Raw genomic sequence first — 27,837 nt, 5'->3', positions numbered from 1 at the left:
ATTAACAGGAATGAGAGCGCCAATGCGGCCTAGATGGAAACCAATTTAGTATTTTATTTGTTGATTAGTATTTTTAAAGAAATATTTATTTTTACTCGAAAATATCGGTAAATATTTTTAACCCCCCAATCCCACCACTATCCACCATTTTTCTTTGTAGACTTGTGCGCCCGTGTGGTTTTCGAAAATTCTGTGATCAAAAAGCGACTAATTAAGCATCGAAAATGGTAAATTCAGGACGGGAAATGGAGTTTTTCGCGTGGTTTACGCTGCGCCCGGGCGGCGGCGGGTGAATTCGGGTGGTTTTCATTGATAATTGCGGGCAAATCGGCGTTTTCATTTGCCGGGTGTCTTCGAGCACAAGCCATTTTGGCAGGCGGCTTTGCACGTGAGCTGCGCCTCGGAATGCTTCCCCTTCCAGAAGCTTCTAGAGCCTCCTGATCCGGGTGCTCCGCTCGAAGGAGACCCACTTCTGGAGAAGATCGGCTGTGGAACCTTCCAGACGCATCATTCCACGCCGTTTCTGCGACCGCCGATGAATCACTCGGCGCCGCTCTCTCGCCCTCCATCGTTTTGGCATTTTGGGGGTTAGGTCGAGCCGATATGGCTGCACGGAGAGAAAAACCACAACAATATATATATTCTGCATATTTGCGAGCCACAAAGCCATCTGGTTGGTGATCCCTCCTGGTTTCGCCACCTTGGAGGCCCATCTTGCCCAGAAATGGCAGCATGTTGCATCTCAGTGGGATGCCTGTTAATATTACCATCTTTAATCTATAGATCTTAAATCTAGATAATATTTCTTGTTTTGTTAGAAAGTGTTTAGTTATAAAAGTTAAAGTTCTAATGAGATTTCCCAACTGATGTCATTTTTAGAGAACTCTTTTGTACAAATCTGTTTCTTAAATACTCAGTTTTTGCCAAATATTATAGAGAATTAATATAATACCATCTTTAATCTATAGATCTTAAATCTATATAATATTTCTTGTTTTGTTAGAAAATCTTTAGTTATAATAGTTAAAGTTCTAATGAGATTTTCCAACTGATGTCATCTTTAGAGAATTCTTTTCTACAAATCTGTTTCTTAACGACTCAGTTTTTCCCAAATATTATAGAGAATTAATATAATATAATAATGAGTTATTTTAAAGCTATAAAGAATTAATATAAAACCAGATTTAGTTCTTTCATTACAAATCTTTCATACAAATCTGTTTCTTAAAGACTCAGTTTTTCACAAATATAAAGAAATGATATAAATTAATAATAGTTATTTTTAAAGTTATAAAGAAATAATATAAAATAATATTTAGTTCTTTCATTAGTTATTTTTTAACATATTCGAACTTAGGAACTTGGGCTTCAAACTCTAGAAGAATCTTTCCACACTTTGATGACTAAGACCTGAGTTAAATCTCTAAAAAATCTGGTTTTCAAAAGAATTAAGATGGTAATCGATGGTAATTTCGGTGACTAAGAAAGAAATTTTAAATATTAACTAGATGTTTGATTTATAATTCATTCTTTTGTGAATTGAGAACTCAAACTATTAGTTATTAATGGGTTTTAAAGGTCTGAAATATGTAATCTCCTAAGTAATTATTTTTTTTATAATTAAAACTAATTAAACGATCCTTTTTCCTTGCAGGAGATGTCCTTGAATCCCGTGCGCGTGCTGAAGAATGAGGCGCAGGAGGAGAAGGCCGAGATGGCCCGCCTGTCCTCGTTCATTGGCGCCATCGCCATTGGGGATCTGGTGAAGAGCACCCTGGGCCCCAAGGGCATGGACAAGATCCTGGTGGCCACCGGACGCAATGCCGGCCAGGTGGAGGTGACCAACGATGGAGCGACCATTCTGCGCGCCGTTGGCGTTGATAATCCCGCCGCCAAGATCCTCGTCGATATGTCCCGTGTCCAGGACGAAGAAGTGGGCGATGGCACCACCTCGGTCACTGTTTTGGCCTCGGAACTTCTGCGCGAGGCTGAGAAGCTAGTCGAACAGAAGCTCCATCCGCAGATCATCGTCTCCGGTTGGCGTCAGGCCACCCAGGTGGCCTTGGAGGCTCTCACTGCCGCCGCCCAGGACAACTCGGCCAGCGACGAGAAGTTCCGCAACGATCTGCTGAACATTGCCCGCACCACGCTCTCCTCGAAGATTCTCCACCAGCACAAGGACTTCTTCGCCAATCTCGCCGTGGATGCTGTGATGCGGCTGAAGGGCTCCGGGGAACTCAAGTCGATACAGATAATCAAGAAGTCGGGCGGCACTCTGGGGGATTCCTTCCTCGACGAGGGCTTCCTGCTGGACAAGAAGCCAGGTGTCCACCAGCCACAGCGTGTAGGTTTATATAGTTTATAGTTTATATATAGTTTATACCCTGCTGTCTATTAACGCGTCAAAATGACTGTGAGCTATGTGGATTTGACTTCATATCACAGCCATTTTGACGAGTTTGTTGGCCAGTCGCATTCATCGTTAAAGGAAAAGTTCCAGTGTGTGTTTAAGTATCGATTAGAGCTCTGCTTGAATGGATTCAATTAATTATTTTTAATTTTTTGTTTTTATATGAGTGAATTAATTAGAATTTTGAGTTTAATAGAATTGAATGAATTTGAATTTTGAGTTTAATAGAATTGAATGAAAGAATGGCATGAATTCCAAAATAATTGTGATTAAATCTGCCTGAATTTTATTTACTATGTAGTTAACATTAAAAATTTTCCACTTTTTGTTCTCAAAAGAAAGCACAAATAATATCTGGCAAATTTAAAAAAATCCTAAAAAAATTTAAATTAAATTTTATATGAATTAATTAATTAGTATTTTCAGTTTAAAAGAATTGAATTAATGAATGGCACGAATTCCGAAATAATTTAAACAACAATTTCTTTTGTAGAAGAAAGGGCCATAATTTTGTAATTAAATCTTCCGGAATTTAATTTACTATGCAGTTAACATTGATTTGTTAAAAATGTTGCACTTTTTGTTCTCAAAAGAAAGCACAAATAATATCTGGCAAATTAAAAAAATTCATAAAAATTATTCATTTATTCATTCAATTCGAAATAAATTAGAAAACATTAAATTTATTTCACATAGAATTGAATTAAACAAATCAGAAATTTCATAAAACAAAAATTGAATGATTCACGCAGGGCAGTAGTGTTTAAGTCTCGATCGCAGAACATGATCTCTCATCCCAGTTCTCCACCGCAGATTGAGAATGCCAAAATCCTGATTGCCAACACGCCCATGGACACGGACAAGATCAAGGTGTTCGGCAGCAGCATCAAGGTCGATTCGCTGGCCAAGATCGCCGATTTGGAAATGGCCGAGAAGGAGAAGATGAAGGAAAAGGTGGACAAGATCCTGAAGCATCAGTGCAATGTGTTCATCAACCGCCAGCTGATCTACAACTATCCGGAGCAGCTGTTCGCCGATGCCCAGGTGATGTCCATCGAGCATGCCGACTTCGATGGCATCGAGCGTCTGGCCTACTGCACCGGTGGCGAGATCGTGTCCACCTTCGAGAATCCCTCGCTGGTGAAGCTCGGCGAGTGCGATGTCATTGAGCAGGTGATGATCGGCGAGGACACGCTGCTGCGCTTCAGCGGCGTCAAGCTGGGCGAGGCCTGCACCATTGTGATTCGCGGCGCCACCCAACAGATTCTGGACGAGGCCGATCGCTCGCTGCACGACGCTCTGTGCGTGCTGGCCGCCACCGTCAAGGAGTCGCGCATCATCTTTGGTGGCGGCTGCTCGGAGGCGCTGATGGCCACCGCCGTGCTGAAGAAGGCGGCCGAGACGCCCGGCAAGGAGGCCATCGCCATCGAGGCCTTTGCCCGTGAGTTTGTTTGATGTTTACCGATTGATTTCCTTTTGTAATCTTTTAAATCTCCCTTACAGGCGCCCTGCTGTCGCTGCCCACGGCCATTGCCGACAATGCTGGCTACGATTCGGCCCAGCTGATCTCGGAGCTGCGCGCCGCCCATGCCCAGGGCAAACAGACTCTGGGTCTGGACATGGAGCTGGGCAAGGTGGCCGATGTGCGCGACTTGGGCATCACCGAGTCGTTCGCCGTGAAGCGCCAGGTGCTGATGTCCGCCTCGGAGGCGGCCGAAATGATTCTGCGCGTGGACAACATCATCCGGTGCGCTCCGCGCCGTCGCGTTCCCGACAGGGGCTACTGCTAGGCTGTAGGCTTCTAGCGCTTAAGTATTCTTGTTCTAGGATCCTATTTTTTTTAATTACCAACTCTCGTTTAACATCATCGCTAATCTTATACGTTTTGTTTAAACTAATAACCAACAACCCACACACATTAGCATTTATATCACACACCAACCATTACACGCTATCAAATCGCACACTTTCTCGCTAAATTTGTCCCTTTCGTGTAATCCTTTTACCTAATTGTCAAACAAATTGATATGTTGCAAGCCGAGCTTTTGATTCGATGAGCGGATAATGAGTGCGATCTGCGATCAAACGAAAACATTTCAAAAATGTCTAAACCCCCATCAAACCAAACAAACAAAGAACACAAACTTGTAAATGAATACAATTGTTGTAAACATTTGATGTGCGCAAATTGGAGACCATTAAACAGCAAACAAACAACAAAAAAATGGAATAAATGATATATATTTATGCTTAACAAAACTAAACGAAATGCGTTTTTATTTTGCTTCAAGCAACACGATAAATATTTATACTAAGAAATAATGATGGGAAAGTACCTATTTTTAGCAGTTTTTCAAGCATATTTTAGTCAATTTAAGGCGGACAGCTAAAAGAATGACTGTTTTGAGCAGCTTATGACTTAAGCTAACGATCCCCATCACTTTCTGGGAAATTTATTTTTTGTTCAATTTTCGCTTTTTTGATAAGGGGTTACATCACAATTTTTTGCGAAAAATGACAAAAATTAAAAATTTCTAGGTTTAAATGCCAATCGTTAGGGAATTAAATCACGAGTTCAACAAGGTATGACATCCTATATTTAAACCTTTATTTCCTTTGTTACGGCCAAAAAACTGATTTTTAATCTTTTTTTTTGCGAAAATATTCAATTTTCAAATTTTAATCGGGATTTTTTTTATTTAGTTGGTGTATGACAAAATACAGATATTTGTAAAGAAAAGTCAGGAACATTTTGTAGGTTTTAAATTAGGAAACCGCTCCTCAACCGCTTAAATCTAAGTGAATTAAAAATACAGCCATAATGAACATATTTCCTAACATGTAATAGGTGGATTAGAGATACATTTGGGGTCTTCGTTCCTTTAAATATAGCTATGTTTATTCCATTTCCTATATTACTTGGCAGATCGGCACTGCTTTTGATGTCGCAGGATGTCGATCTTCGTCAGCCGCAAGTCCCTTTTGCAGTTGTCGCAGTAATAGCTGCCAGAGGAGGAGGAGGAGGAGTGGGAGGTTGAGCTTCTGGAAGCCTCCGGTTCTGGGCTATCCGACTTGGGTCTACGGCCCTGCACCTTGCGACCCTTGCATTGGGGTCGATGCACCAGCTGCTCCAGCACATCGAACTCCTCCAGCTCAAAATCGCATCGTGTGCATGTCCATGGCTCTGCTCGGAGTGCCGCATCCATGGCCATTGTCCAGGGCTGTTCCGCCAGGCAGCCGTACACCACGTGCTCGGATACGTTGAGCCCGCCCTTTTCCTCGTTGGCCGTCATGGGATAGTCGCCGGCAAAGGGATTCTCCTTCAGCTCCAGGAGACGAGCCGAGGGGGCCTCGTGTGAGTAAAGCCTCTTGATGTCGGCGGGCAGCAGCCGGCGAATCGCATATGCCACGTCTAGGGCCATGAAGTCGAGAAGCTCGTGCCAGAGCGTGCTGCTACCATCTTTCACTCCTGAAGAAGGGGCTTCCTGTTTGTTATTGAGATCTGGAATTCATAAATTTAAAATTAGCTGATAAGATTAAAAAATAAAATGTTTACATTAATCAATTAATAAATATTTTTTCAAGAAGCTAGTTTTCTGGATTTTTTGGAACTGAACAAATAACTGAGTTAAGTTAAAAAACTAAAAAACCTTTGTTCAGATAATGGTTTGTTATATAATTAGCAACAAATGACAGCGATTAGACTTTTAGTTTTTCCGGAATCGTAAAAACCCTCAAAAAACCTCATTCCAAAATAAGCGAGTTTAAACTTGAAAGACTCCTGCTTGCTAGTTATCGATAAACTGCTATATTTAACGCTCCGATAACAGTGCTGCCAGACATCCTGTCGCCAGAGTTGCCAGACAGAAGCGCAATAACCGATATTTAAGGAGCAAACTTTCAAGTTGCAATTGAAAGAGTTAAAAATCGTTAATTAATAATGTTTCGAGTGCATTGCAACCAGTGCCAGCGTCACCAGGAGGTCGATCCGATCGTGCCCTTTCACTTCACCACCTGCCAGCACGTATTTTGCGCGCCCTGCGTGACCAAATCCCCACCAGAAGCCAAGTGCCCGGTGTGCGGGCGGGTGCTCCAGTCGATAGCGATCAATCGGGACATGCCCATCGGCGTGGCCAACTACTTCGAGGATCCCGCCCGCTTCCTGCAGATCTTCCGCAAGGTCAGCAAGTTCCAGGCCGCCCAGCGGGCCTCGGACAACCTGGGCTTCTATCACCGGCTGCAGCAGTTCGAGAACGACAAGCGCCAGCTGGAGGGCTACGGCAAGATGGAGGCGCACATCAACGCGAAGATCGCAGCGGAGAAGAAGCGGATCGGCCAGCTGCGCCTGTACCTGGAGCAGCACGAGCAGGAGGCCCAGAAGAGGCAGCGACGCACCAGCATGGGCCTGGGCCATCGATCCCCAGCGGATCCCCAGCTCCTCGCCTTCAATGCCGCCGCCGCCGCCTCGAGCACCTCGGCCAGCTCCACGATGGACGAGGCCACCATGCAGAGCTTCTTCCTCAACTCGGACCTGGGCTCCTCCTCGCCAGCGAATCCGTCCCGTCAGTCGCGCAAGAGATCCCACCGCGGCGATCACAAGGATTTTCATCTATAACTACTATTTTTCCTACTCTGCTAAACTTAGGAAGATCCAATGAAAAATGTATATAATATGATATTAATATAATGATATCATACATATATAATATCTTTCTTTTTGAAACTTATAAATATCCTGTGAAATATGTATATTAATATAATGATATCATATATATATAATATCATTTATAATGTCTCTCTTTGCTAAATCATATATATATAATATCATTTATAATATTATCAAAGAATTCAATATTTAATATTTCGTATTTGCTACTCTCGTTACGAAATTTCCGACATATCCTATAAACATCCTATATTTAATATATTGGAATATGTATATCCTTTATGAAGATATTAACTTTGGATATGATATCATAGAATTTAATATTTAATTACTTTCGTTCTTTTCACTCTCGTTGGGAAATTCCCTACATATCCTATAAATATCATATATTTAATACTTTGGAATATGTAAATCCATTATCAAGATATTTACTTTGGAAACAGGGCAGTTTGAAGTCGATTTTTTCATTTGTATTAAGTAACATATGTACGTACATATAATACCTACAATACCTTTGTGAATAAACTACATTTTCAGTTGCAAATTATGTGATTTAAGGTTTAAGCACAGAAAACATTTAAAGCCTGCTTTTAATTTAAGTTGCTGTTGAGAAAGCGGTCCTAAAGAATATATTTCTATCCACTAAATGCTACGAGGGAGTAATCCTAGCTATTTTCCTTGGATAGGCTATACTGAAACTACAGAACTATACAAATTTTGCGAACTTGAGCTGCTAAACTTGTATATTTCATATATTAAGCATATATTAAGCACTCACCCTCCAGTTTGGCGTAGAGCAGGCGGCTCCATCGTCGCCGCAGCTCGATGGCGCGGCTGAGAAGCTCCATTCCACTGCCTGGCATGGGCAGATCCAGTCCCAGCCAGCCGTCGCAGACGATCTGGGTTACGCCGGCGTTCGTGTCGATGGCAAAACTAAAGAGCAGCAGCGTCTGGGCGGCCGGCAGTCGGATGCAGTTGATCAAATAGGGCTTGGCGGTCTCCAGCAGCGACTGGTAGCAGAGCAGCTGGTGGCGTTCGCTGATCGGATGCTTGGGCGTGTAAAAGTCCGGCTTGGCCAGCAGATCGCTGTCGTTCAGCTTGAGCAGCTCGTAGTGCTTGGCAAAGTGGGCATTTGGATGCTGCAGAACGAAGGGCTTGAGTTGCGTGTGAAAGAACTGCTGGCCGCCGCCCTTGCAGTAGTTGAACTCATCGCTGATGGCCAGTTGCGGGTAGAATCCGCTGCCCAGCAGCAGTTTCAGCAGCACAACGTCGCGGTGCCGATCGAGGCGCGCCGAACGCTCCAGCAAAGCCAGCTGGCGGGGATCGAAGCGCAGCCGGAAATCCACGTCGCGCATATCGTCGCCCGGCTCCCCATCCTCCTGATCCTCATCCTCCTCCTGACCGCGGTTACTCTGCTTGAGTAGCTTACGCTGACGCGGCTGCTCGAATCGCTGGCGCCGCTTCATCGCCTTCAGCTGCCGCAGCTCGCCATGCCGCGTGGCTCGCTCGGCGCTGGATCCGCTGGCCGTCGCCGTCGCCACCACCATGCCGCAGCTCTCGAGGATGCGCTGGAACTGCTGGCGCAGCTTGGTCACCTCGTAGAAGCGCTGCTCCTCAATGCCCAGCCGGCGGCACCACTGTCGCGTGCCCTCGCGCCTCATTTTCAGCAGCAGCCACTCGCGGAAGAGACGCACCAAAGTGAAGAGATCACCCTGATCCGACTCCAGTGACTCCCGCTCGCGCACACAACGCTGATCCGTGTGGGCGCGATTCGTCAGCGGATTCTGCACGCTCAGCATGGCGGCCAAAGTGAGCAGCTGCTCCACCTCGGGAAAGACACAGCCCATGAGCAGCATCTTGCCGATGGACAGCTCCACGGGCAAGTTGGCCAGCGAGCTGCCCAGCGGGGTGATCTTCTCCTCCACACTGAGGGCGCACTGGAAGGGTTTACAAATGTTGTATAAAAGTAAACTAATAGCTTAACTAACTAACGTGTTGCTTGAGCGCCAGTATAGTTTGCTCGATGCGCTCCGCCTCGGGCGCCTCGATAAAAGGAAAGACCCTGACGTCGGGCAGTCCCATGGACACCATCTGCAGCAGCATCGTGTCGAGTGGCACGCGGTAGATCTCCGGCGTGGGATAGGCCTCGAAGGCGCTAAACTGATCGGCGGTGTAGAGGCGAAAGCAGACCTGTAATTGCAAAAGGGAAGTTAAGTAAAGGATGCTGGTTTCCCTTAGCTGAGCTTACACCTGGTCCCGTGCGCCCGGCACGTCCTTTGCGCTGCTCCGCCGACGACTTGGACACCCAGAACTCCTTGAGGCGCTGGCCCTTGCAGGCGGCATCGTAGCTCATCTCCTTGACCTTCCCCGAATCGACCACAAATCGCACACCGTCCACGGTTAGCGAGGTTTCTGCGATATTCGTAGACACGATGCACTTGCGCCAGCCCTCGGGCGCATAGTCAAATACCTTGCCCTGCTCCGCGATGGCCTGGCCACTGTGCAGCGGCAGCACGAGCCAGTGCGTCTGCTCGGTGGCGTATTCCTGGACGGCCTCCACAACCGATTCGATTTCGTTGACGCCGCTCACGAAGATCAGCACGTCGCCGCGCTCGCTGGCTGGTTAGAATGGGATTAGATTGATAGATTAGAGAGGGTTTTTATAAAAGGGTATATTGTATTCGTGCAAAAGTATGTAACAGGGAGAAGGAACGCTGAGATCTCGGGAACTACAAAAGCTAGGAAGTTGGGATTACCCACACATATTCTTTGGCTTTCTACGCAGCGCAAGTTGATTTCAGCCGAGGGCCGCGCCCCCTCTAACGCCCACAACGGGTTTTAAAAGGTGCCTGGCGCCTACACCTTTCAAGATTTCAGAAAGGTTAAAAATGCTGTTTTATGGAGTCTATCAATACCTATCGAAATGTAGAAGAAATTTTTCAAATCGGACCATTCGTTAAAAAGTTATGCCCGATCAAAGTTTTCTATCTCTTGTTAGTAGAATAAATTACAGAACTCACTGGGATACTGCTGGTCAATCAGGCTGAGCACCTGGACAAAGGGCGCCGGATCGAGGCGGTTGCTGCCCTGGGAACGCTTCGCCTGGCCCGCCTTGAGTTCCAGCGCCGGTGGCGGCAGGTAGCGCAGCTTGATGGGGAATAGTCGTCCTGGAACCTGCACCAGTTGCGCCCCCTCCTCCCGAAAGTAGCCGTGAAAGAGCTCCACATTGATGGTGGCCGACATGAGGATGAGTTTCAGTTGCGGCCTCGCTCGCAGCAAGCATTTGGTCACCCCCAGCAGGAAGTCGCCAAACAGGTTCCGTTCATGGATCTCATCTAGGATTAGGGCATCGTACTGATCAAGATTGGCGGCCACTGCCAGCTGGCGGAGCAGCAGACCCTCGGTGATGAACAGGATGTTGGTGCGCTGCGTGCGGCTGCGCTCGAAGCGAATCTGGAAGGCCACCCGGCTGCCGTAGTCGTCGAGGAGCTCGTGGGCCACCCGCTTGCACAGGGAAACGCAGGCCAGGCGACGTGGCTGGGTGCAGGCTAAAAAGGCATCAGGGGATTAGGTCAGGATTAGGTAGATAACTAGCCCACTCACCTATGCTGCGGTAGCCAAAGTCGTAGAGGAACTGCGGCACCTGCGTGGACTTGCCGCAGCCCGTATCTCCCGCCACGATGACCACGCGCGATGTGTCCAAAGCCTGGCGCAAATCCCCGCGGAAACGGGCAATGGGCAGGTTGCGCTGCGCCTGGCGCAGCTTTCGGATGCTCTGGAACTTCTCCCGCTGCCGGAAGTCAAGGTAGACCAGCAGGAGGTGCCGGAACTGGGCCTCCAGCTCACCCGTTGCCTCCTGGAGCAGTTCCTCCCTGTCCAGGCGCAGGCCCAAGTGCTTCCCGCGGTGATATGGCCGAGTGCTGGCCAGCTCCGCCTCCGTGAGCAGCGGAGGCAGCACCGGCTGACCCGTGGAGCGCATCATGGCCTCGTATTTGCCCACAAACTTCCAGAAATCCGACTCATTCTCCACCAGACTCCGGCCCGCCTGGCGGCTCTTGGCCTGCAGCAGGCCCGCCAGCTCCGCCTTGCGGTCCAGGAAGCTGAAGTCGACCAGGTTGAGCGGGGCAAGCTGGGCAGCCCCCGTCTTTCCTGATTTCCGGGACATTTTTCACCCGGAGCCGCTTGAATTTATATTTATATTTACACCCACCGATAACGATAACACACGGCTACCGATAACCGAGTCAGCTGTGAGGGGTTCCAGGCTCGATAACAACAAAGTTGGACTACTAACATGGTTTATTTTGCCTAGATTTGTAACAGAAAAGGAGCCCCTACCACATGGCGCGCTGCACCCCGGACAGCTTGTTGTAGTCGGCGAGGTGGCGCCAAACGATGCGGCTCAGCCGGTACTTGTGGACCACTCCGCGCGGCCGTGACGTAAGCGCACAGCGTTCCCGCACCCGGACGAGTGATGAATCCCTGGGAAAGGCTGCAATCTGGGCGTCGGCCAGCTCGCGCAGTTCCGGCGGCAGGATGTCGTTCTTGCGCAGCGAATTGACCCGCAGCCGCTCCACGGCGTGCTCCCCGACGCACTTGCGCCGCTTGACATCGCGGATCATCTTCCAGTCGGCGTACTTGGTGCGCACCTGCTGGAGCTGTTGGGTTGGGATAATGGGATTAGCTAGGGATTCCAGTTAGAGGGCGGGTTACTCACTCCACAGCCGGCTATTTGCACCGACTGGCATACAAAGCCCCCGATCCTGGCCAGAGAATTCATGTTGGTAATTGCTGCCGGTTGCCTTGATCTTCTTCTTCTTCCTCTGCCCCCGATAGACAACTATCGTGACACGGCTATCAATACAAACGATTGTCCCAGCTGTGAATGGCTAAGTGTGTGGCTAAATATTTTTAAACCCAATTGTAGGTTTAATTTTCGACTATAGTGGGATGGCTGAGTAGGCAGTCGTGAATCTTTTATAAAAATACTGGGATTACCAAGGCTCCGCACAAGTTTTAATTAAAGACTCACCCGCTTTACATAACCGCGCGCCTTGGCGTTTCGAAACACTGACTATCGATAGTTGTGCCATTCACGGCGAGACGCGTGCGCCCTAGCGTGCATGTGTATAGGCCGTGCGTGTGTGTGTGTGTGTGAGTGTCTCACGTCGAGTTAGAAATTTGCTCGTGCCCGCAGTTTGCCGTTTGCCGTTTTCGCCTTGTGTGTGGTGTGTCTACTCGAACTGTGCCGCAACTGGATCCGCATCCAGCCCATCCCGTGCAGCCGAAGCAAGTGAGAGCGCTGATCCGCAGCTAAGCACAGGTCCCGCGAGTCGGCGAGGCGACGAAAAATCCCGGAGAAGAGTTAAGCAGCTGAGGAGCAAGCAGGGCAGGAAGAAGAAGAAGAGCCGCCGAAGAAGAAGAAGAAGAAGCAGTCGAAGAAGAGGAGCCCGCAGAGATGCCTTCCAGCGATCCCCTGCCGCCCAAGGAGGGTGCGCTCTTCCGCAAGCTACTAGTAAGCACCCCCTTAAATTATAGCCCCCCCTTAGTACAGTTCCCCCTACCCCTGCCCATCCCCCCTCCTCCCTTTGCCGGCTTCTCCATCCATGTGCTTTTTCTCGCCTGGTCAGGTGGAGTGGCTATTTTTGGCCTCGGAAGGCGAAATGGAGCAGCATCCCGCGGCTGTCGGGGATGTGGAACTCCCTTAACAGGTGCTGCTCCTCGGCCAGTGACTTTCCATCGCTCGAGGCTAGCATAACCTCAAAATTGCTGCTAGGCGGGCTGTGGAAAGTATAACTAATCCCTGCGTTTCTGCTTTTCTTGAATCCCCCCCAGAAATGCTACGAAATGAAGCAATACAAAAACGGCCTGAAGCTGGCCAAGCAGATCCTGTCCAACTACAAGTACACGGAGCACGGCGAGACGCTGGCCATGAAGGGATTGACCCTGAATGGACTGGGACGTCGCGAGGAGGCCTACCATTATGTGCGTCTGGGTCTGCGCAACGATCTGCGCTCCCACGTCTGCTGGCATGTGTATGGGCTGCTCCAGAGGAGCGACAAGAAGTACGACGAGGCCATCAAGTGCTATCGGAATGCCTTGAAGTGGGAGAAGGATAATCTGCAGATCCTCAAGGATCTATCCCTGCTGCAGATCCAAATGCGCGATCTCGAGGGCTACAAGGAGACGCGCCACCACCTGTTCACGCTGCGTCCCTCGCAGCACGCCTCGTGGATTGGGTTCGCCATGAGCTACCACCTGCTGAAGGACTACGACATGGCCAATAGCATCCTGGAGACGTTCAGCCAGTCGCAGACCTCGATTGTAAGTGGCTAACCATTCCCTAGAATCTTATAATTCATCTCTGTATCCCACAGGAGGCCCACGACTACCGCCACTCGGAGCTGCTGCTCTACCAGAACCAGATACTCATCGAATCGGAGCGTCTGCAGCAGGCCGTCGACCATTTGACCAAGTACCAGTCCCAAATTGTCGACAAACTGGCCGTGCGCGAAACGATGGGCGATCTGTACATCAAGCTGCAGCAGCAGGAGAAGGCGGTGCCCATTTTCGAGTCCCTCATCCGCCGCAATCCGGAGAATGTGCTGTACTACGAGCAGTATATGGCCGCCCGCCAGGCCACCGACCCGAGTGCCGTAGTCTCCATCTATCGCGTGTTCCAGGAGCAGTATCCGCGTGCCCTTTGCCCCCGCCGCCTGCCGCTGAACATTGCCATCGGGGCGGAATTCCGCATCGTGGCCGATGAGTACTTGCGTCGCGGCCTGCGCAAGGGTATCCCGCCGCTCTTTGTCAACGTGCGCACGCTGCACCAGATTCCCGAGAAGGCGGCCACCATCGAGGAGCTGACGCTGCAGTATTTCGAGAACCTCACCCGTTCCGGTCACTTCTCGCGCGACGATGCGGATGCCGGGGTGCCCGTCGAGCCGGCCTCGGCGCTCGTCTGGACGGCCCTGTTCCTCGCCCAGCACTACGACTACATGCGCGACACGGACCGCGCCCTGGAGTACATCAATGTGGCCATCGACCATACGCCCACGCTGATCGAGCTGCTGATCACGAAGGGTCGCATCTTCAAGCATGCCGGCGATCCCGTCGAGGCGTACGTATGGCTGGAGGAGGCGCAGAGCATGGACACGGCGGATCGGTGAGTAAATCTGCAGCCTTACCTACTTACAGGGTAAAAAACTTGTGTTAAAAAAAAGTTATTGACTTGTGTGTAAAAAATTGTATTCTACATATGTTAGAAACATAAATAACACTCACATGTGATTTGTGTTATTTACACGACATGTTATTAACACGACATGTTTTTATACACAGCGTGTTTTTAACACAATGAGTTTTTGACATTAAAAAATTCACGGTTTTCCAGATTATAAGAATTCATATATGCTTTGAAATGGTTAGAACTAACAAAAATGTAATTTTCATTTGTGTTAAAAACACAGTGTGTAAAATACACGTCGTGTTAAAAACACATTGAGTAAAAACCATAAGTGAGCTGTGTGTGCTAAATATTATTTTTCACATTTTAACACTTTTGTATTTGCACACAAGTTAAAAATGTTGCTCACACTGTAAAATACAATTTTTCATGTTTTTAACATGTATGTCAATTTCAGAACCCTGCCTAAGTTACTTACTTACCTACTCTTTCCCCGCCTCTTTCAGCTACATCAACTCGAAGTGCGCCAAGTACATGCTGCGCGGCAACATGGTGCAGGAGGCGGAGGAGATCTGCGCCAAGTTCACCCGCGAGGGCGTCTCCGCCATGGACAACCTGAACGAGATGCAGTGCATGTGGTTCCAGACGGAGTGCGCCTTGGCCTACCAGCGCATGGGTCGCTGGGGTGAATCGCTGAAGAAGTGCCACGAGGTGGAGCGACATTTCGCGGAGATTGTCGAGGATCAGTTCGATTTTCACACCTATTGCATGCGCAAAATGACGCTGCGCGCCTACGTGGGACTGCTGCGGCTGGAGGATGTGCTGCGCCAGCATCCCTTCTACTTCAAGGCGGCCAAGTGCGCCATCGAGGTGTACATTCGGCTGTACGACAAGCCGCTCAAGTCGGAGGCGACCATTGAGGAGGCCGACATTGGTATGTAGACTTTTAAAATTAAATTAAATACTTGATATTTGATACTCGATCCACGCAGAGAACCTGCCGCCATCGGAACTGAAGAAGCTGCGCAGCAAACAGCGCAAGGCCAAGAAGAAAGCCGAGCTGGAGAGTGCGCAGGCCGCACAGGCGCAGGTGAAGCGCGAACAGCACCAGAAGTCGAAGCAGCAGGCGAACCAGGAGACCGACCCAGATGCTCCGCAGCTGGACGAACTGGTGGCCGAGAAGCTGGAGCGCACCGACGATCCGCTGGAGAAGGCCATCGATTTCCTGAAGCCGCTGCAACAGCTGGCCAAGGAGCGCATCGAGACGCATCTGCTGGCCTTCGAGGTGTACTACCGCAAGAACAAGCTGCTCCTGATGCTGCAGTCCATTCGGCGTGCTCGCGCCGTCAATCCCGCGCACCCCGAATGCCACAGCTGCATTATACGCTTCGTCAAGTCGCTGCAAATCGCCGCCAAGCGCGAGCCGTTCAATGAGCATGTGCAGCAGGTGCTGGACAAGGCCACCAAAGAACTGATAGGCAGCAAGACGGCCCAGCAGCTGAACGACGAGTTCATTGCCAAGAACAACGCTTCCATACTGCATTTATACGAGGGCGCCCGCAGTCTGTACGAGTTGGACAATAGTAAAAAGGCCGCGGCCATCAAGCTGGTCACTAGCTTCAATCTGACCAAGATCAGGCTGGAGGTCAGTTGTTATTCTACTTATCTATTTGATATCTTTACTCAATCCTCTCCGTTGTTTTGCTTTACTAGGAGGCCACCAAGATCTACACAGCGTTGCGGGACGGCGATGTGTTTGGCGAGTGCGAGGCGGAGGCCGCTCTTTACCAGCAGGCGTGCCACGAACGCTTCCAGTACGCCCGCATCTTTCGCAATGTCGAGGAGCTGGAGGCCCAGCTGCAGGAGAAGGAGGCCGCCAAGCTGCGCGCCGAGGAGGAGCAGCAGCAGTTGATTCACGTTGATTCTAGCGAGCCGCCGGTGGCAGCGGCAGCGTCTTAGGGCCAAACAAGACTGCTACATAGAATACCCGCAACCGCAATCGCAACCGCAAGAAATAGAAACAACCACAACAGCAAGAGCAAGAGATCCGCGGTAACAATAAGGAGGAGCTGAAGCTGACGAGAAACCAACTAACCAACAAACAATATGAACAGGAATAAGCTTAGCTCTATAAACAACGGCAACCACAATAAAATTCACTATTAACAACAATAACAACTGAGCTGGTCTAAAAAGCAAAGCTGAGTTTATCTGATCCCTCGATCGGATGTGCCTTTTTCCCACCACAAACACAACACACCCCTTCACATCCATCCTCATGGCAGATCCACACATATAATATATAAAATACCTTCCGGCCGAAGACAAATCGATGTATGAAACGAATTGCATACCTATAAACCTATATAATTAACCAAGTTGACACTGTTGTAGGATTTTTGAGAAACTGAAATGGAATCAAAACGAACGAACTTTGTTGACAACACTCGCTGCTGGCTTTCTTTTAATAACATTTTATTTTTTATTATTTTTAACGAATGCATTGTATGTACATATAAAGTCGTAATTAATTATACGCAAATCAAAACCTTAATTCTTATCTTGCAGTCGAAAAAACAAAAAAAGAAAATGTAATTTGGATTAATTATTGGAAAAGAAATTCAAACAAATTTTGTATATGGCGCATAATCATATATATTTATGAAAATCGGTGGAATGTTCAGTTTTATTGTAACAACCTTATTTCGAAGGCGACTTGGCGGAGGTCGAGCGAGCTTCCTTGGCCGCCGGAGGAGCAGCCGAGCGATTCTGACGCCAATTCTCTGGCTCTGCCGGCTTCTTCGCCGACGAACCGCTGGGGCGCTCGCGCCAGTTGGTAATCTTCTGCTCCGGCTTCGACTGGAACTGCGAATATTGTCCCGGTTGTCCCGGCTTGGAGCGGTTTGGACCCGGCTTGACGAAGTCCTCCGAAATCTTGGTCTTCATGGTTATGGGGATCCATTCCGAGCTAGCCGCAGTCAAGTAGCGACCGTTGCCGTTGCCATTGCCGGTGGGCTTCTTTCCTTGGTCTTTAGAAAAGAAAAAAAAAGAACAGAAAATTTATAAAAAAATATGGAGCCGAGAAAATTCCGTACCTGTCATCTTCCTTTCGTTTGCTTGAATAGAATGAATGGAGCAGTCCGTGTATGCCAGTAGAAGGGATACGAATGAAAGTAGGGCCAAAAGCAGGGCCTACTGCGATTACCAAAATTAATATCATCGAATCTGTCACATTAAATATCGCACACTATTCATCACGAGCGAGAAAGGAAATCTTTACAATACTTCTAAGGGCTCCTTAACCTACTTATTCCTCAGAAAACCACACTTTCCGAGAATCTACAAAGTAAACCCACTCTAAAATTGAAAAATTGTATACATTTTTAATGTGTCCAACTTTATTTCGATCCAACATCTCTTACAGAGCCAAAAGTTCCTTTATATAATTCATGTACACGACACATATACTATGTATAACATCCAGTAAATCTACCAAGGGTCTTTTCTATATTATATAGGGTCTTTTTTGTAATTTTCAATCGAATTAAATACAAGAGGGGTGTGCGGAAAAAGTCGAGTTTATTACAAAAAAATAATAGAATAAGATGAGTCAGTCTCTCATTTCATTACTAACAAAATCAACAATTTTCGTTGGAAAATACAGTCCTTAAGATGCGGCGCTACTTCGATTGCCTCGCAAAAGACGACTAGGAAATGAAAAATAAGGTATATAAAGGGTCTGTTCTGTTCTAAACAACTTTTTGCATATCGTTAGGTGGGTTTTGAAACTTAGAATACAGAGTTGGGAAATTTCAAGGTTTTCGGGGTTGCTTTGTTTTTTTAAGATCAATTCATTGAGTGGCCTGGAGTCGTCCTTAATGCATTATATATTCCAAATCGAATTTGGCTCCAATGCGAGGAACTCGCTGTTTCCTGGGTTTGATGGCCTGGCAAAAAATATAATAAATATTATAAATAAATTATGAAATTCAGGGGGTAGATATCCTGGCTCACCTGGGATGAAGACGATGATACGGATTCATCCGTTCCGCCTGATTGATTGGCCGCACTAGATTCGGACTGTGATGTCGAGGGCTAAAGGTCGAGAATAATATTAATATTATGTATTTTATTATTAATTATTTATGCCCACCTGAATATTAAGCGTTTGCATCAGCCCAACAGCCTGCTGTTCGTTCGTTGACTTTTCCGGGAGACTAGAACTGCCGGTGGTTTCTGTGGTCTAAGAATACAACAAGATTTAAAATAATAAAGCCAATGCAGCCAATGGATAATCGCTCTCTTACATGTGGCTGTGAATCCTGACGCTTTGCCTTCCTCGGCCGATACGCCTGTATGGGCACAAAGTCTTGGATGGAGGAGTAACGCGGCTGCTGTGGCACATTGTTGATCTCCTGCAGCTGCTGGAATTGCGGCTGATATTGTGACTGCTGTTGCTGTGGATACGGCTGATAGGATGAAGGAGCTACCATCATGCGCACGTTGTTGTTGAAGGAACTCATGCTGCTGCTGCTCTGATTTCCTTTGTTAAATGGAGCAAGTAACACAGCTGCCGGTGGCTGCTGCATTCGCTGTTGCTGCTGCTGCTGCTGCTGCCTTATTTGCTGGTCAACCATCTGCGCTCCCGTGTGAGCACTTCGGTACCACTGCTGGCTCTTGATGCGATCACTCTGCTGCGCCTCCTGCTGCCAGAAGAGCGGTGGCTTGGGTAAGTTCTAGAAATAGAGGTGTTAGAATTAAGGGTAATCTATTTTTTAACCGCAAACTTACAGCAGGCATTTGCCCGGGCAGTGGAGCTGGCGGAGGAGCAGGTTCCTGATCCTTCTTCAAGCCCAGCAGAGACATCAGAGCCAAGGTTTGAGCCTGCGGCGTGGGAGTTGCTGTGGCAGTGGAAGGTGGTGCTGCTTTCACCGGAGGAGGAGCAGCTCCTCCTTGCTGTCGTGCTGGATTCTGACGCCAATTATCCGAGGCAGACTGCGATTTGTTAGCCCTATCCCGCCAGTTGGAGGGCTTCTGCTCCGGCATCTCCCTTTCCAGCTGTCCCGACTGTCCACTCGTCTTCACAAACTCATCGGAGACCTGCGTCTTCATGGTGATGGGCACCCAATTGGAGCCAGCTGCCGTCACATAGCGACTGTTGCTCGCCTTCTGTTGCGACTCCCGCTGTTGCGACTCCCGCTGTTGCGATTCCCGCTGCTGCGAGGTCCTCGTTGCCTGCTGAACACTCTCGTTTTGCTTCTGTGATTGATCTAAATGAAAAGAGCTCTTTAGGAAATGTCTAAAAATTAGTGTTGGGTTGCTCATGAGTGAATGAACAAAAAAGAGTTGCTCACTAAACTGAGTGAGTGAACCTGTTCCTTCGAACTTGTTCTTTATTGTTCACTTGTTCATTTTTGCTTACTTGCTCCTTTTTGTTCACTTGCTCGGTTTTGCTCTCTTACTTTCTCTTTTTTGTTCACTTGCTCAGTTGCTCTTTTGCTGTTTTTGGCTCAAAAAGTATTTTTTTTTTACATTTGTGAGCAAGTGAACAAGTGAACAAGTGAGCAAGTGAACTAGTGAACAAATGAACAAGTGAGCAAACTGAGTGAGTTGACCCACTGTAAAAAAAAGAACAAGTGAACATGTTCACCCAAATGAGCAGTTTTTACCCAACACTACTCTTTATTCAATATCTAAAGATGAATTCAGTGCACCCACCGTTGGTGTAAATGACCACCAGTGCATTTTCGGGCACCTTGTAGACGCGATCCTGGGCGATGCCATGGATATCGTTGCAATTCGGCACCGCCTTGTCGAACAGCACCTCGCAGAAGGTGTCCACCGCATGGACGCACTCCAGGCGCACCGGATTGGGATCAGTGACCGGGTGAATGCCAATCACGGTGCCCTTAATGCCCACCGGCACCATGTAAATGGTGCGAACGATGACGACGCGATCGAAGAGGCGCACCGGGCGACGCGAACGATAGACTTCGGGCAGCGTGACATTTGGTTTTATCAGCAGATGCGGCTTCACCTGCAGCTTGACATCCTTGACAGGCAGCGAGCGCAGCTCATCGACGGCGGCCATCAGCAGCTCCACAGTTTCGCGGCACACGGTCTTCGAGCCACACGAAATGCGCTCCACCTTCATGTGCGGCTGCTGGCGCACCCAATTGGCCAGATCCTCGACGCGATGCTCGCCCACGGCATCCGGAAAGACATCCTGCTCGAACACATACTCGCCGCGATCGTTGCTCACGCCGAAAAAGGCCACCACATCGGGGTAGCGTTCGCAATAATCTCTCATGAGATCGAGGGCCAAACTGGAGTAGAACCACTGGTTGCCCGAGCGGCAGCAGTAGCCGGCACGCTCCTCGTTCTGTCGCGGATACTTCAGCTGCAGGCCGATGTTGTGCTTGGCCACGTTCTCCATTTTCTCGCGTCGCGGACCGAGGACCACCCAAACGGTGCCGGTGAGGCGACCCAAGGCTCGTCCATTGATATTCAGCAGATGGCAGACCTCGTAGGTGTTCAACAGATCCCGATCGCGTTCCTCTTGGAGTGCCCTGGCCTCCTGGACATCCGGTTCGGGCCTCACACGTATGTTAACCTGAATGCGACCGCAACTGTAGGCGAGCAGCGGATCCTGCACCGTTCCCTCGCTGCCGTAGTAAGGATTGCCGATGAAGAAGATCGAGCTGCCGGCGGGAAAGAAATCCTCCACCTTGCGGAACTGCTTGCGCAGGCTTTCCTTCACGGCCAACTCGGCCACGACGCCCTGGGCGGGATAACCGGTGACGGTGCTGCTCCAGGCATCCTTCACCTTGATAACGCCCTTCGCACCAAACTCCGTCGAGCTGCCGGCAAAGGTGCGCACGTAGACGAGCACATCGTAGTTGGCAAACTGAATGCCCATGCGGGTGGTGAAACTGGAAAGGAGAGAGAGGAGGAGTTAGGAGTTAGATAGATTTACTATAAAAAATATATTTAATATTTTCAACATATTTTCTTTACCACAATTAATGTGATTTATCGGTATACCTAAAATTGTTGTATATTTTAGAGCCATGCGTGAATCATTCAATTTTGGTTTTGTCATAGTATGCCATAAAATTTCTGATTTGTTTAATTCAATTCTATGTGAAATAAATTGAGTGTTTCTTTAATTTATTTCGAATTGAGTGAATGAATGAATCATTTTTATGAATTTTTTCAATTTGCTAGATTTTTTTGTGCTTTCTTTTAAACAAACCAATGTTAACTGCTTAGAAAATAAAATTCAGGCAGATTTAATCACAAAATTATGGCTCTTTCTTCTTCAAATGAAATTGTCATTCAATTCTATTAAACTCAAAAATTCTAGTTAATTAATTAATTAATTTAAAACAAAAAATTAATTGAATCCATTCATGCAGGGCTCTAAACTTCACACTCAACTGTTCCTGCAGCGTCTTGCATTCCGAGTCGAAGCGCCGCGATTCGTTTGGGACGATTCCCTCCTCGTCGATGCGACGATCCCGCGTGGCCACGCGCACCACCTTGGCCTTGATGAGATGCGGCCAGCCGATGTGCACCACCTGCTCCAGATACTGACCGGCCACCGCCTCCAGGGTGTCCTCCAGTTGCCGCCGGCGCGGCTTCAGCACCATGTTCTGGTTGCGGCTCACCTGCTCGAACACCTTGACGCGATCGTGGCGCAACTCAAACTGAAAATAGGGGTATAAAGTTAAAGAAAGAGTGGAGAAGAAGCTACGCTAGCTACTCACATCGAAGGGCAGATGCTGCATGGTGGGAAAGCCCGGGAAGAAGACATGCCGCGCCGCATTCGGCAGCTCCACGCAGACGCTGTGCGGCAGATTCAAGGCGATTTCGCGCGACCACTTGGCCACCTCGGTGCAGAAGAGATTGGCCAGTGCCCGCAGCGGCGGCTGCTGTTCCATGGGTCCCTGCGACTCGGTGCTGTGATTGTACAGGTACATGGGACCATGACGATTGCGCTCCCGCTCCTCCTCGGTGAGTAGCGATTCGCAATTACGCATCGCAGCCAGCAGGCGCCGTTCGTCGATGAAGGGAATCAGTACCACCGCCTCCCAGTCGTGCTTCTTGCCATTAAGATCGCTGTCGAACTCCAGCGGATAGAACTCGGCCAGCGGACTGCTGGGCTGCAGCATGAGGTCGTGGTAGGCGACGGGCAGCAGCTTGCAACTGGCCGCCGGGAGCACCGCCAAGAGCTGGGGAAAGGAGGAGGAATTTAGAGGTCATTACTTGATTTAGAGCAGGAAAGGTATATGATCGTACAATATAAAATGGGGCTAATTTGTAGGCCTAAAGCGCTTTTTACCAGCTAGCTTATAGTTTTAGCTTTAATTTAGCATAAGTTCAACGGGCGTTATGACACAGCCAAAGATGTCATAAGGCCCATGGGCTTCTATTATAAACTATACTACAAAATAGCTTAGCAAAAGCATATGATCGTATAAATAATAATATAAAATGAGGCTAATCTGTAGACCTTAACTAGTTAGCTTATAGTTATACCCATTACTCGTAAACTTAAAGGGTAAAGGGTCTGTCTGTATAAACGATGAGATCACAGAAACTACAAATGCCAAAATTGTGGGATTAACAACACATATTCTTGGGCTTTCTATGCAGCGTAAGTTAGTTTCAGCCAATTGCCACGCCCACTCTAAGGACTTTCAAATGTGTTTGGCGCTCACATCGTTGAAGATTCAAAGGTGTCATAAGGCCCGTGGGCCTCTATTACAAACTATATTACAAAATAGCTTAAAAAATATAGCTTAAATACCTGCTGGAATGGAAGGAATGGCGTGCCCAGCTGAAAGTCGATCTGGACCTGCTCGATGTTCTTGAGATCGCTGATGAAGGGGGCATAGTGGAAGGGGTAGTACCAGTCCCAGGACTGAACGCCGCGGTAGTAGTAGTCGAGCACCCATTGCAGCGCATTCACGTAGTGGTGACCCAGCTCATCGAGCAGCTGGCCCTGCGCCTCCCGCTTGAACTTGTTGCGGTAGTAGTTGCGCTTGTAGTTCTTGAACTCGCCCATCAGAGCGGCCTCCTCGTCGCTCCAGTCCTCCTCGCTGTCGTCCTCGTAGAGCTGTGATTACAAAGGGTTATTTAATAGGAAAAACCAAGTGATTTGAGGGGCTCACCTTCATGCTCTCGCTGATCAAGGCCCCCAGATCGGTATCGTAGCTCTCGTTGCCCCTAATATCCGCCACATCCACGTCAAACGCCTCCGTTTTGGCATTCATATACTTCAGGTCGTCGGCATGCTCCTTAAACTGCTCCAGCTCCACCTCGGTCAAGGCGGACATGAAGATCTGCAGGCGGCGCAGGTTGAGCTTGCCGTTCTCGTTGATATTCCCGCCCAGCGAGGGATAAATCCGTATGTAGGTGCGATACAGCAGGGGCAGAGCATTCGAGGAGATGTGCAGGCAGGGCAGATGGGGTATAAAATCGTTGCCCACCATGAAGCCCATCAGCACCCAGTCGTCGATCAGCTGCGCCACGTCCAATTTCTGCTGCGGGGTGCTGAGAGCATCAAATTCCAGCTCCAGATACTCGCGCAGCAGGCCCAAATGGAGGAGAAAGAAGCGCGTTTCCTCCACCGAGGCTCGCTTAATGTTCTTCCCGAACTTCACCTCCTCGCGCAGCACCACAAAGTGCAGTTCGTGGGTGCAGAGGCCCAGAATGATCAGATCGGCGTCCAGGCCGTACAGGCAGTGTCGCGTATTGGGATCAAAGTCCGGCTGGGCCTTCATATACCTGATATAGTCCATGATCTTGTGCTCACCCTCGCCGGGCGTCTCCTGGCCACTGAGGATCACCGTGCAGCGCTGCCACAGCGGATCGGTGGAGATTTTGGTCTTGAGGAAGGCACGCAGCCCGTCCTGCAGCCGCACCATGAACTCGGTGCCGGGCGTAATGCAGTTGCTATCGAAGCGCTCGTGCTCCCGCCTCTCTCCCCGCTGCGCCGCCTTGGCCTCCAGTTGCTCCGCCTCGCGGGCCGAACGGAAGCGCCGGCTGCGCTGCTGGTTCATCTTGGCACGCGGAGCAACCCCATCGACTGCGAGGAAGAAGAGCCTTTGCGGCTTGATCAGATAGAACAGCTTGTCCACGTAGTTGAAGATGTCCTGGAAGATCTGCTGCTCCTCCAGGTGGAAGTGGATGTTGTTATCGTCCGGATGCGAGCAGTTGTGCACGATGCCGTTCATGTCCAGGTACAGGTTGTCGAACTCGGGGATCTACCGGGGGATATTAGTATATAGATATATAGATAGTTTCCTTGATCTAAAATAAATCCCAACTTACGCTGTGCTCCCGCGCCAACTCGCTGAGGCATGGATATCGCTCGCTGATGTAGCGAAAGAACTTGGGCACTCCCATTGTGTCTGCCTGCAACTCCTCCTTGCTGATTACCTGCTGATTTCCCCTCTGTTTTCCTGCCGAATTTCCGTGTGTGCTGTTTGTTTTGTGGCCTTTTTATCAACTAGTCGTATTGATTGGGTAGTATTTGCCAGTAGGCGTGGAGTTGCCACTACGTTTTAACCCCGTGGCAAGGCCAAAGCTAAGTTTGAAAACAGGGATATAATAGAAGCGGTGTTTTCAGCTCCAATCTGCATAGTTGGGGTCTCAAGGTAAACCAGCAAACGCACCAAACTGGCAGCAGTGCAATTCTTGGAAAGCAATAACAGAAAAACGTGTAAACTGCAAGTTTTTTTTAATGAAAATGCTTTTCTTGTTTTTTTTGGGTTGCCACCCCAATTTCTGCGATTTAGGGATGGACTTTCTTTTTGAACGAGAGTTGCCACCCTAATTTGCGGCTTAATCGCACTCAAACTAGCGATGGCACTATCGGACACTATCGATTGCCGCTAGCCGAGACACAAACCAAATAACAGCCCTGGCACAAAACAGCTGTTTTTAGATAAACGCAGTGAAACTAGCGATGGCCCTATCGGACACTATCGATTAACTAGCCGAGACGCAAACCAAAACAAGTCACCCCTGCCACCGAACAGCTGTTTTTTGCCCCACTGCCCAAAAGCGCTTGTGTTCCAAATTTTACGTAATTCGTATATTTTGTATTTTAAAGCCGAATATTGCAAGCAGTCGCCGCAGCCGCCTAGCGAAAATGTCGGCCCTCCGCCAAGTGATGTGCAGAGGCAGCGCCTCGCTGCAGCTGTAAGTGTAACCACCGCCACGGAGCAAGTGCATCCAATGTAATCGTTTGGCGTTTCAGTTATCAGGCCAACAAACTGGTGGCCGCCCGCTGGGCTTCGGCCTCCTCAACCTCGCCAGACGGCGGCCCGCTGGACCCTAAGTTGGCCTTGGCCCGCCCCGAGGAGCTGGAGCAGCGCAACAAGCTGAGCGGCAAGATCTCCGTGCCCACGGCCGTCAATCTGGGCCCCATAACCGGTGTGCCCGAGGAGCACCTGAAGGAGAGACGCGTCCGCATCCACATACCGCCCAAGAACGCCATGCAGAGCGGCACGGACAACATCAATACCTGGCAGATCGAGTTCGACAACCGCGAACGCTGGGAGAATCCCCTCATGGGCTGGGCATCCACGTGAGTAGCTGCTGCTAATCATCGCCAGAAATGTTAGTTATCCCCCTGCTTTCTAGTGGCGATCCGCTGTCCAACATGAACGTGCAGTTCGGCTCCCAGGAGGAGGCCATCAATTACTGCGAACGCAATGGCTGGCGCTGGTATGTCGATGGCGGCGAGAAGCCCAAGAAGGAGCGCGTCAAGAACTACGGCATCAACTTTTCCTGGAACAAGCGCACGCGCGTCTCCACCAAGTAGAAAATTACCACTTTTTTTTTTGCTGTTCTCCTTGCTTTGTTCACTTATCTAAATACTGAATAACCGAATTAAATAGTCGAGTGCAGCAGGCTGGGAAGCAGGCTAATGACCTCCAGTTGCGGTTTGACTAGGAATTAATGATCGGATTTGTATGGATGGTGGTTCCTGTGGCGCTCTTCCCGCCGCCTGTGACCATGGCGATGCTTCTCCGGGCTGCGGCTCCTCTTCCGGCTGCTTGCTGAGTGCCTGTGGCGATCCCTGTGCTCCTTCTCATGCTTTCTGTGCTCCCTGTGCTCCTCCTCCTGCTTCTTGTGTGTCTTCTCCTGCTTCTTGTGCTCCCTGTGCTCCTTCTCCTGCTTTCTGTGCTCCTCCTCCTGCTCCCTGTGCTCCCTATGATCCTTCTCCTGTTTCTTGTGCTCCCTCTCCTGCTGCCACTGCCTCTGCAGCGCCTCCATCTGCAGTTTGACCAACTGGTGCAGCTCCTCGTTGAGCGTGGGCTTGCTTATCCGATGGCGACGCCGCTTCTTCTGCTCCCGCTTCGTCTCGCCCACCAGCTGGGCAAAGGCGGCGTTGTCCTGGAACTCCGGGTGCTTCGCCGTGTGCTGCTGCACGTGCTCGTAGATGAGGAGTCGCTGTTGCTGACTCAGTGCCACCTGCAGGTCTTTGAATGACTGAATGCACCCTGCATCCTTTCCAATAACCTGCTTTAAGGTAGCCTCATCCAATTGGAGTGTAAATGCTGGATTTGTGCAGCAGGAGGCCGGCAATGGCAGTTCCTCCAAGATTTCTGGCTTCTCCTCTGGCATGTGGTTACTGGTGGCCCCCTCACTCCAACCTAAACGCTCGAGGAGATCTCCTAGGCGCCTCCTGCTGGCGGTCACAAAGCCACGCAGCTGCTCCCGATCTTCTCCAGACATTCTAGCACAAGCAACGCCAAAACAATGGAAAACAGTGTTGTGAAGTCCGGGCCAGTGCTGCACAACGCAGCTTGTATTTACAGTTCTTAAGAGAGTTTGGAATAGGATATGGGATATTTCTTTAATCTACGATCTTCAGCTCCAGAAGAGAACGGTGAAGGCCATGATCAGGCAGGCGGCTCCCACCCAGGGCGACTTGCGTTCCCCGATCCTCGCCAGCTTCCAGAAGGTGCCCAGGAAACTGTAGGAGAGGGAGGAGAATTAGTGAGCTGGTGAAGATTATAGATAGATGGAAAGATACCCCGTCTTGTTGCGGTCTATGATGCTGGGGAAGAGGGAGCGCAGGTAGGCACAGGTGCAGATCAGCAGCAGGATGACCGACAGCAGGCTCTGGAAGTTGAACAGGGCGCTCTGTGGGGGGAATAATAGCGGTTTAGGTCTTAAATCTTATGGTATATAAATATCTTAATTCAAACCATGATTTTCGTATTCGATTCGTCGGCAGTGCAACAATAACAAAACGGTAAACTAGTGACGTGCCCAGCTGCTATGCCAAAATCGGGGCCTAGACAACAACTGGTTCGATAACTGGTTCCTTGCTTATTGGAAATTTGGAAGCTATAAGAGATGAATACAAAATAAAGGCAAGAAACTCTTTAAAAATATTATTCGTTTTTATATTTCGGTTTTATATTCTATAGTTTCCATTTCCAGTGGAAACGGTCTATTAGGGCTTGTAAACAATCGATATCACGGCAACCATGTTGCCACATCGATAGCAAAACATCGATATTTCTAAAAAACTGTAATGCATCGATGTTT

General features: G+C 49.0%; 10 protein-coding genes across 11 annotated transcripts; 4 read left to right on the top strand and 6 right to left on the bottom strand.

Annotated features, from left to right (window-relative positions):
* Positions 1-85: 85 nt before the first annotated feature.
* CCT2 (chaperonin containing TCP1 subunit 2) lies at positions 86-4,679 on the top strand. Its single transcript, XM_017139818.3, has 4 exons — positions 86-227; positions 1,655-2,344; positions 3,224-3,851; positions 3,914-4,679. Exons 1-4 carry the CDS (start codon positions 225-227, stop codon positions 4,198-4,200), a joined length of 1,608 nt encoding a protein of 535 aa, XP_016995307.1. The 5' UTR covers positions 86-224; the 3' UTR covers positions 4,201-4,679.
* A 432-nt stretch (positions 4,680-5,111) lies between these two features.
* LOC108056125 (probable ATP-dependent RNA helicase DHX34) lies at positions 5,112-11,293 on the bottom strand. Its single transcript, XM_017139812.3, has 6 exons — positions 10,680-11,293; positions 10,097-10,624; positions 9,325-9,695; positions 9,069-9,266; positions 7,855-9,013; positions 5,112-5,912 (listed from the first exon to the last, which is right to left on the bottom strand). Exons 1-6 carry the CDS (start codon positions 11,239-11,241, stop codon positions 5,326-5,328), a joined length of 3,405 nt encoding a protein of 1,134 aa, XP_016995301.2. The 5' UTR covers positions 11,242-11,293; the 3' UTR covers positions 5,112-5,325.
* On the top strand, positions 6,252-7,119 carry narya. Its single transcript, XM_017139813.3, has one exon. It carries the CDS (start codon positions 6,351-6,353, stop codon positions 7,023-7,025), a length of 675 nt encoding a protein of 224 aa, XP_016995302.2. The 5' UTR covers positions 6,252-6,350; the 3' UTR covers positions 7,026-7,119.
* A 64-nt stretch (positions 11,294-11,357) lies between the features above and the next one.
* On the bottom strand, positions 11,358-11,999 carry mRpS14 (mitochondrial ribosomal protein S14). The gene is made up of 2 exons (XM_017139672.3): positions 11,794-11,999; positions 11,358-11,734 (listed from the first exon to the last, which is right to left on the bottom strand). Exons 1-2 carry the CDS (start codon positions 11,854-11,856, stop codon positions 11,411-11,413), a joined length of 387 nt encoding a protein of 128 aa, XP_016995161.1. The 5' UTR covers positions 11,857-11,999; the 3' UTR covers positions 11,358-11,410.
* Positions 12,000-12,133: 134 nt separating this feature from the next.
* On the top strand, positions 12,134-16,816 carry Naa15-16 (N-alpha-acetyltransferase 15/16). Of its 2 annotated transcripts, XR_011419704.1 has the most exons (7): positions 12,134-12,591; positions 12,912-13,400; positions 13,454-14,241; positions 14,769-15,196; positions 15,255-15,907; positions 15,976-16,596; positions 16,657-16,816. XR_011419704.1 is itself a non-coding variant. In XM_017139662.3 (6 exons), exons 1-6 carry the CDS (start codon positions 12,535-12,537, stop codon positions 16,219-16,221), a joined length of 2,661 nt encoding a protein of 886 aa, XP_016995151.2. In that variant the 5' UTR covers positions 12,134-12,534; the 3' UTR covers positions 16,222-16,816. The 2 variants fall into 2 exon arrangements, 1 of the variants encoding a protein (XP_016995151.2); XM_017139662.3 differs by having other exon boundaries at positions 15,976-16,816.
* Positions 16,817-16,891: 75 nt separating this feature from the next.
* LOC108056058 (uncharacterized) lies at positions 16,892-17,476 on the bottom strand. The gene is made up of 2 exons (XM_017139673.3): positions 17,358-17,476; positions 16,892-17,291 (listed from the first exon to the last, which is right to left on the bottom strand). The coding sequence occupies exons 1-2, from the start codon at positions 17,362-17,364 to the stop codon at positions 16,963-16,965; spliced, it is 336 nt and encodes a 111-aa protein (XP_016995162.2). The 5' UTR covers positions 17,365-17,476; the 3' UTR covers positions 16,892-16,962.
* A 157-nt stretch (positions 17,477-17,633) lies between these two features.
* Positions 17,634-25,025, bottom strand: pcm (5'-3' exoribonuclease pacman). The gene is made up of 11 exons (XM_017139661.3): positions 24,601-25,025; positions 23,439-24,533; positions 23,075-23,383; positions 22,032-22,496; positions 21,703-21,971; positions 19,981-21,194; positions 19,054-19,532; positions 18,570-18,998; positions 18,416-18,505; positions 18,277-18,357; positions 17,634-18,209 (listed from the first exon to the last, which is right to left on the bottom strand). Exons 1-11 carry the CDS (start codon positions 24,673-24,675, stop codon positions 18,138-18,140), a joined length of 4,578 nt encoding a protein of 1,525 aa, XP_016995150.3. The 5' UTR covers positions 24,676-25,025; the 3' UTR covers positions 17,634-18,137.
* Positions 25,026-25,288: 263 nt separating this feature from the next.
* On the top strand, positions 25,289-26,236 carry ND-18 (NADH:ubiquinone oxidoreductase subunit 18). The gene is made up of 3 exons (XM_017139671.3): positions 25,289-25,473; positions 25,532-25,861; positions 25,918-26,236. Exons 1-3 carry the CDS (start codon positions 25,424-25,426, stop codon positions 26,096-26,098), a joined length of 561 nt encoding a protein of 186 aa, XP_016995160.2. The 5' UTR covers positions 25,289-25,423; the 3' UTR covers positions 26,099-26,236.
* On the bottom strand, positions 26,053-27,067 carry LOC108056054 (capping protein inhibiting regulator of actin dynamics). Its single transcript, XM_017139670.3, has one exon. The coding sequence runs from the start codon at positions 27,013-27,015 to the stop codon at positions 26,233-26,235; it is 783 nt and encodes a 260-aa protein (XP_016995159.2). The 5' UTR covers positions 27,016-27,067; the 3' UTR covers positions 26,053-26,232.
* Positions 27,058-27,645, bottom strand: ksh (transmembrane protein 167A-like protein ksh). The gene is made up of 3 exons (XM_017139674.3): positions 27,492-27,645; positions 27,317-27,426; positions 27,058-27,256 (listed from the first exon to the last, which is right to left on the bottom strand). The coding sequence occupies exons 1-3, from the start codon at positions 27,492-27,494 to the stop codon at positions 27,151-27,153; spliced, it is 219 nt and encodes a 72-aa protein (XP_016995163.1). The 5' UTR covers positions 27,495-27,645; the 3' UTR covers positions 27,058-27,150.
* Between the last annotated feature and the right edge of the window lie 192 nt (positions 27,646-27,837).

The sequence above is a fragment of the Drosophila takahashii genome, chromosome X (assembly GCF_030179915.1).
Source record: "Drosophila takahashii strain IR98-3 E-12201 chromosome X, DtakHiC1v2, whole genome shotgun sequence".
Lineage (NCBI taxonomy): Eukaryota > Metazoa > Arthropoda > Insecta > Diptera > Drosophilidae > Drosophila > Drosophila takahashii.
The sequence above is the reverse complement of the archived record's forward strand: the minus strand, read 5'-3'. Positions and strand labels throughout refer to the sequence as shown.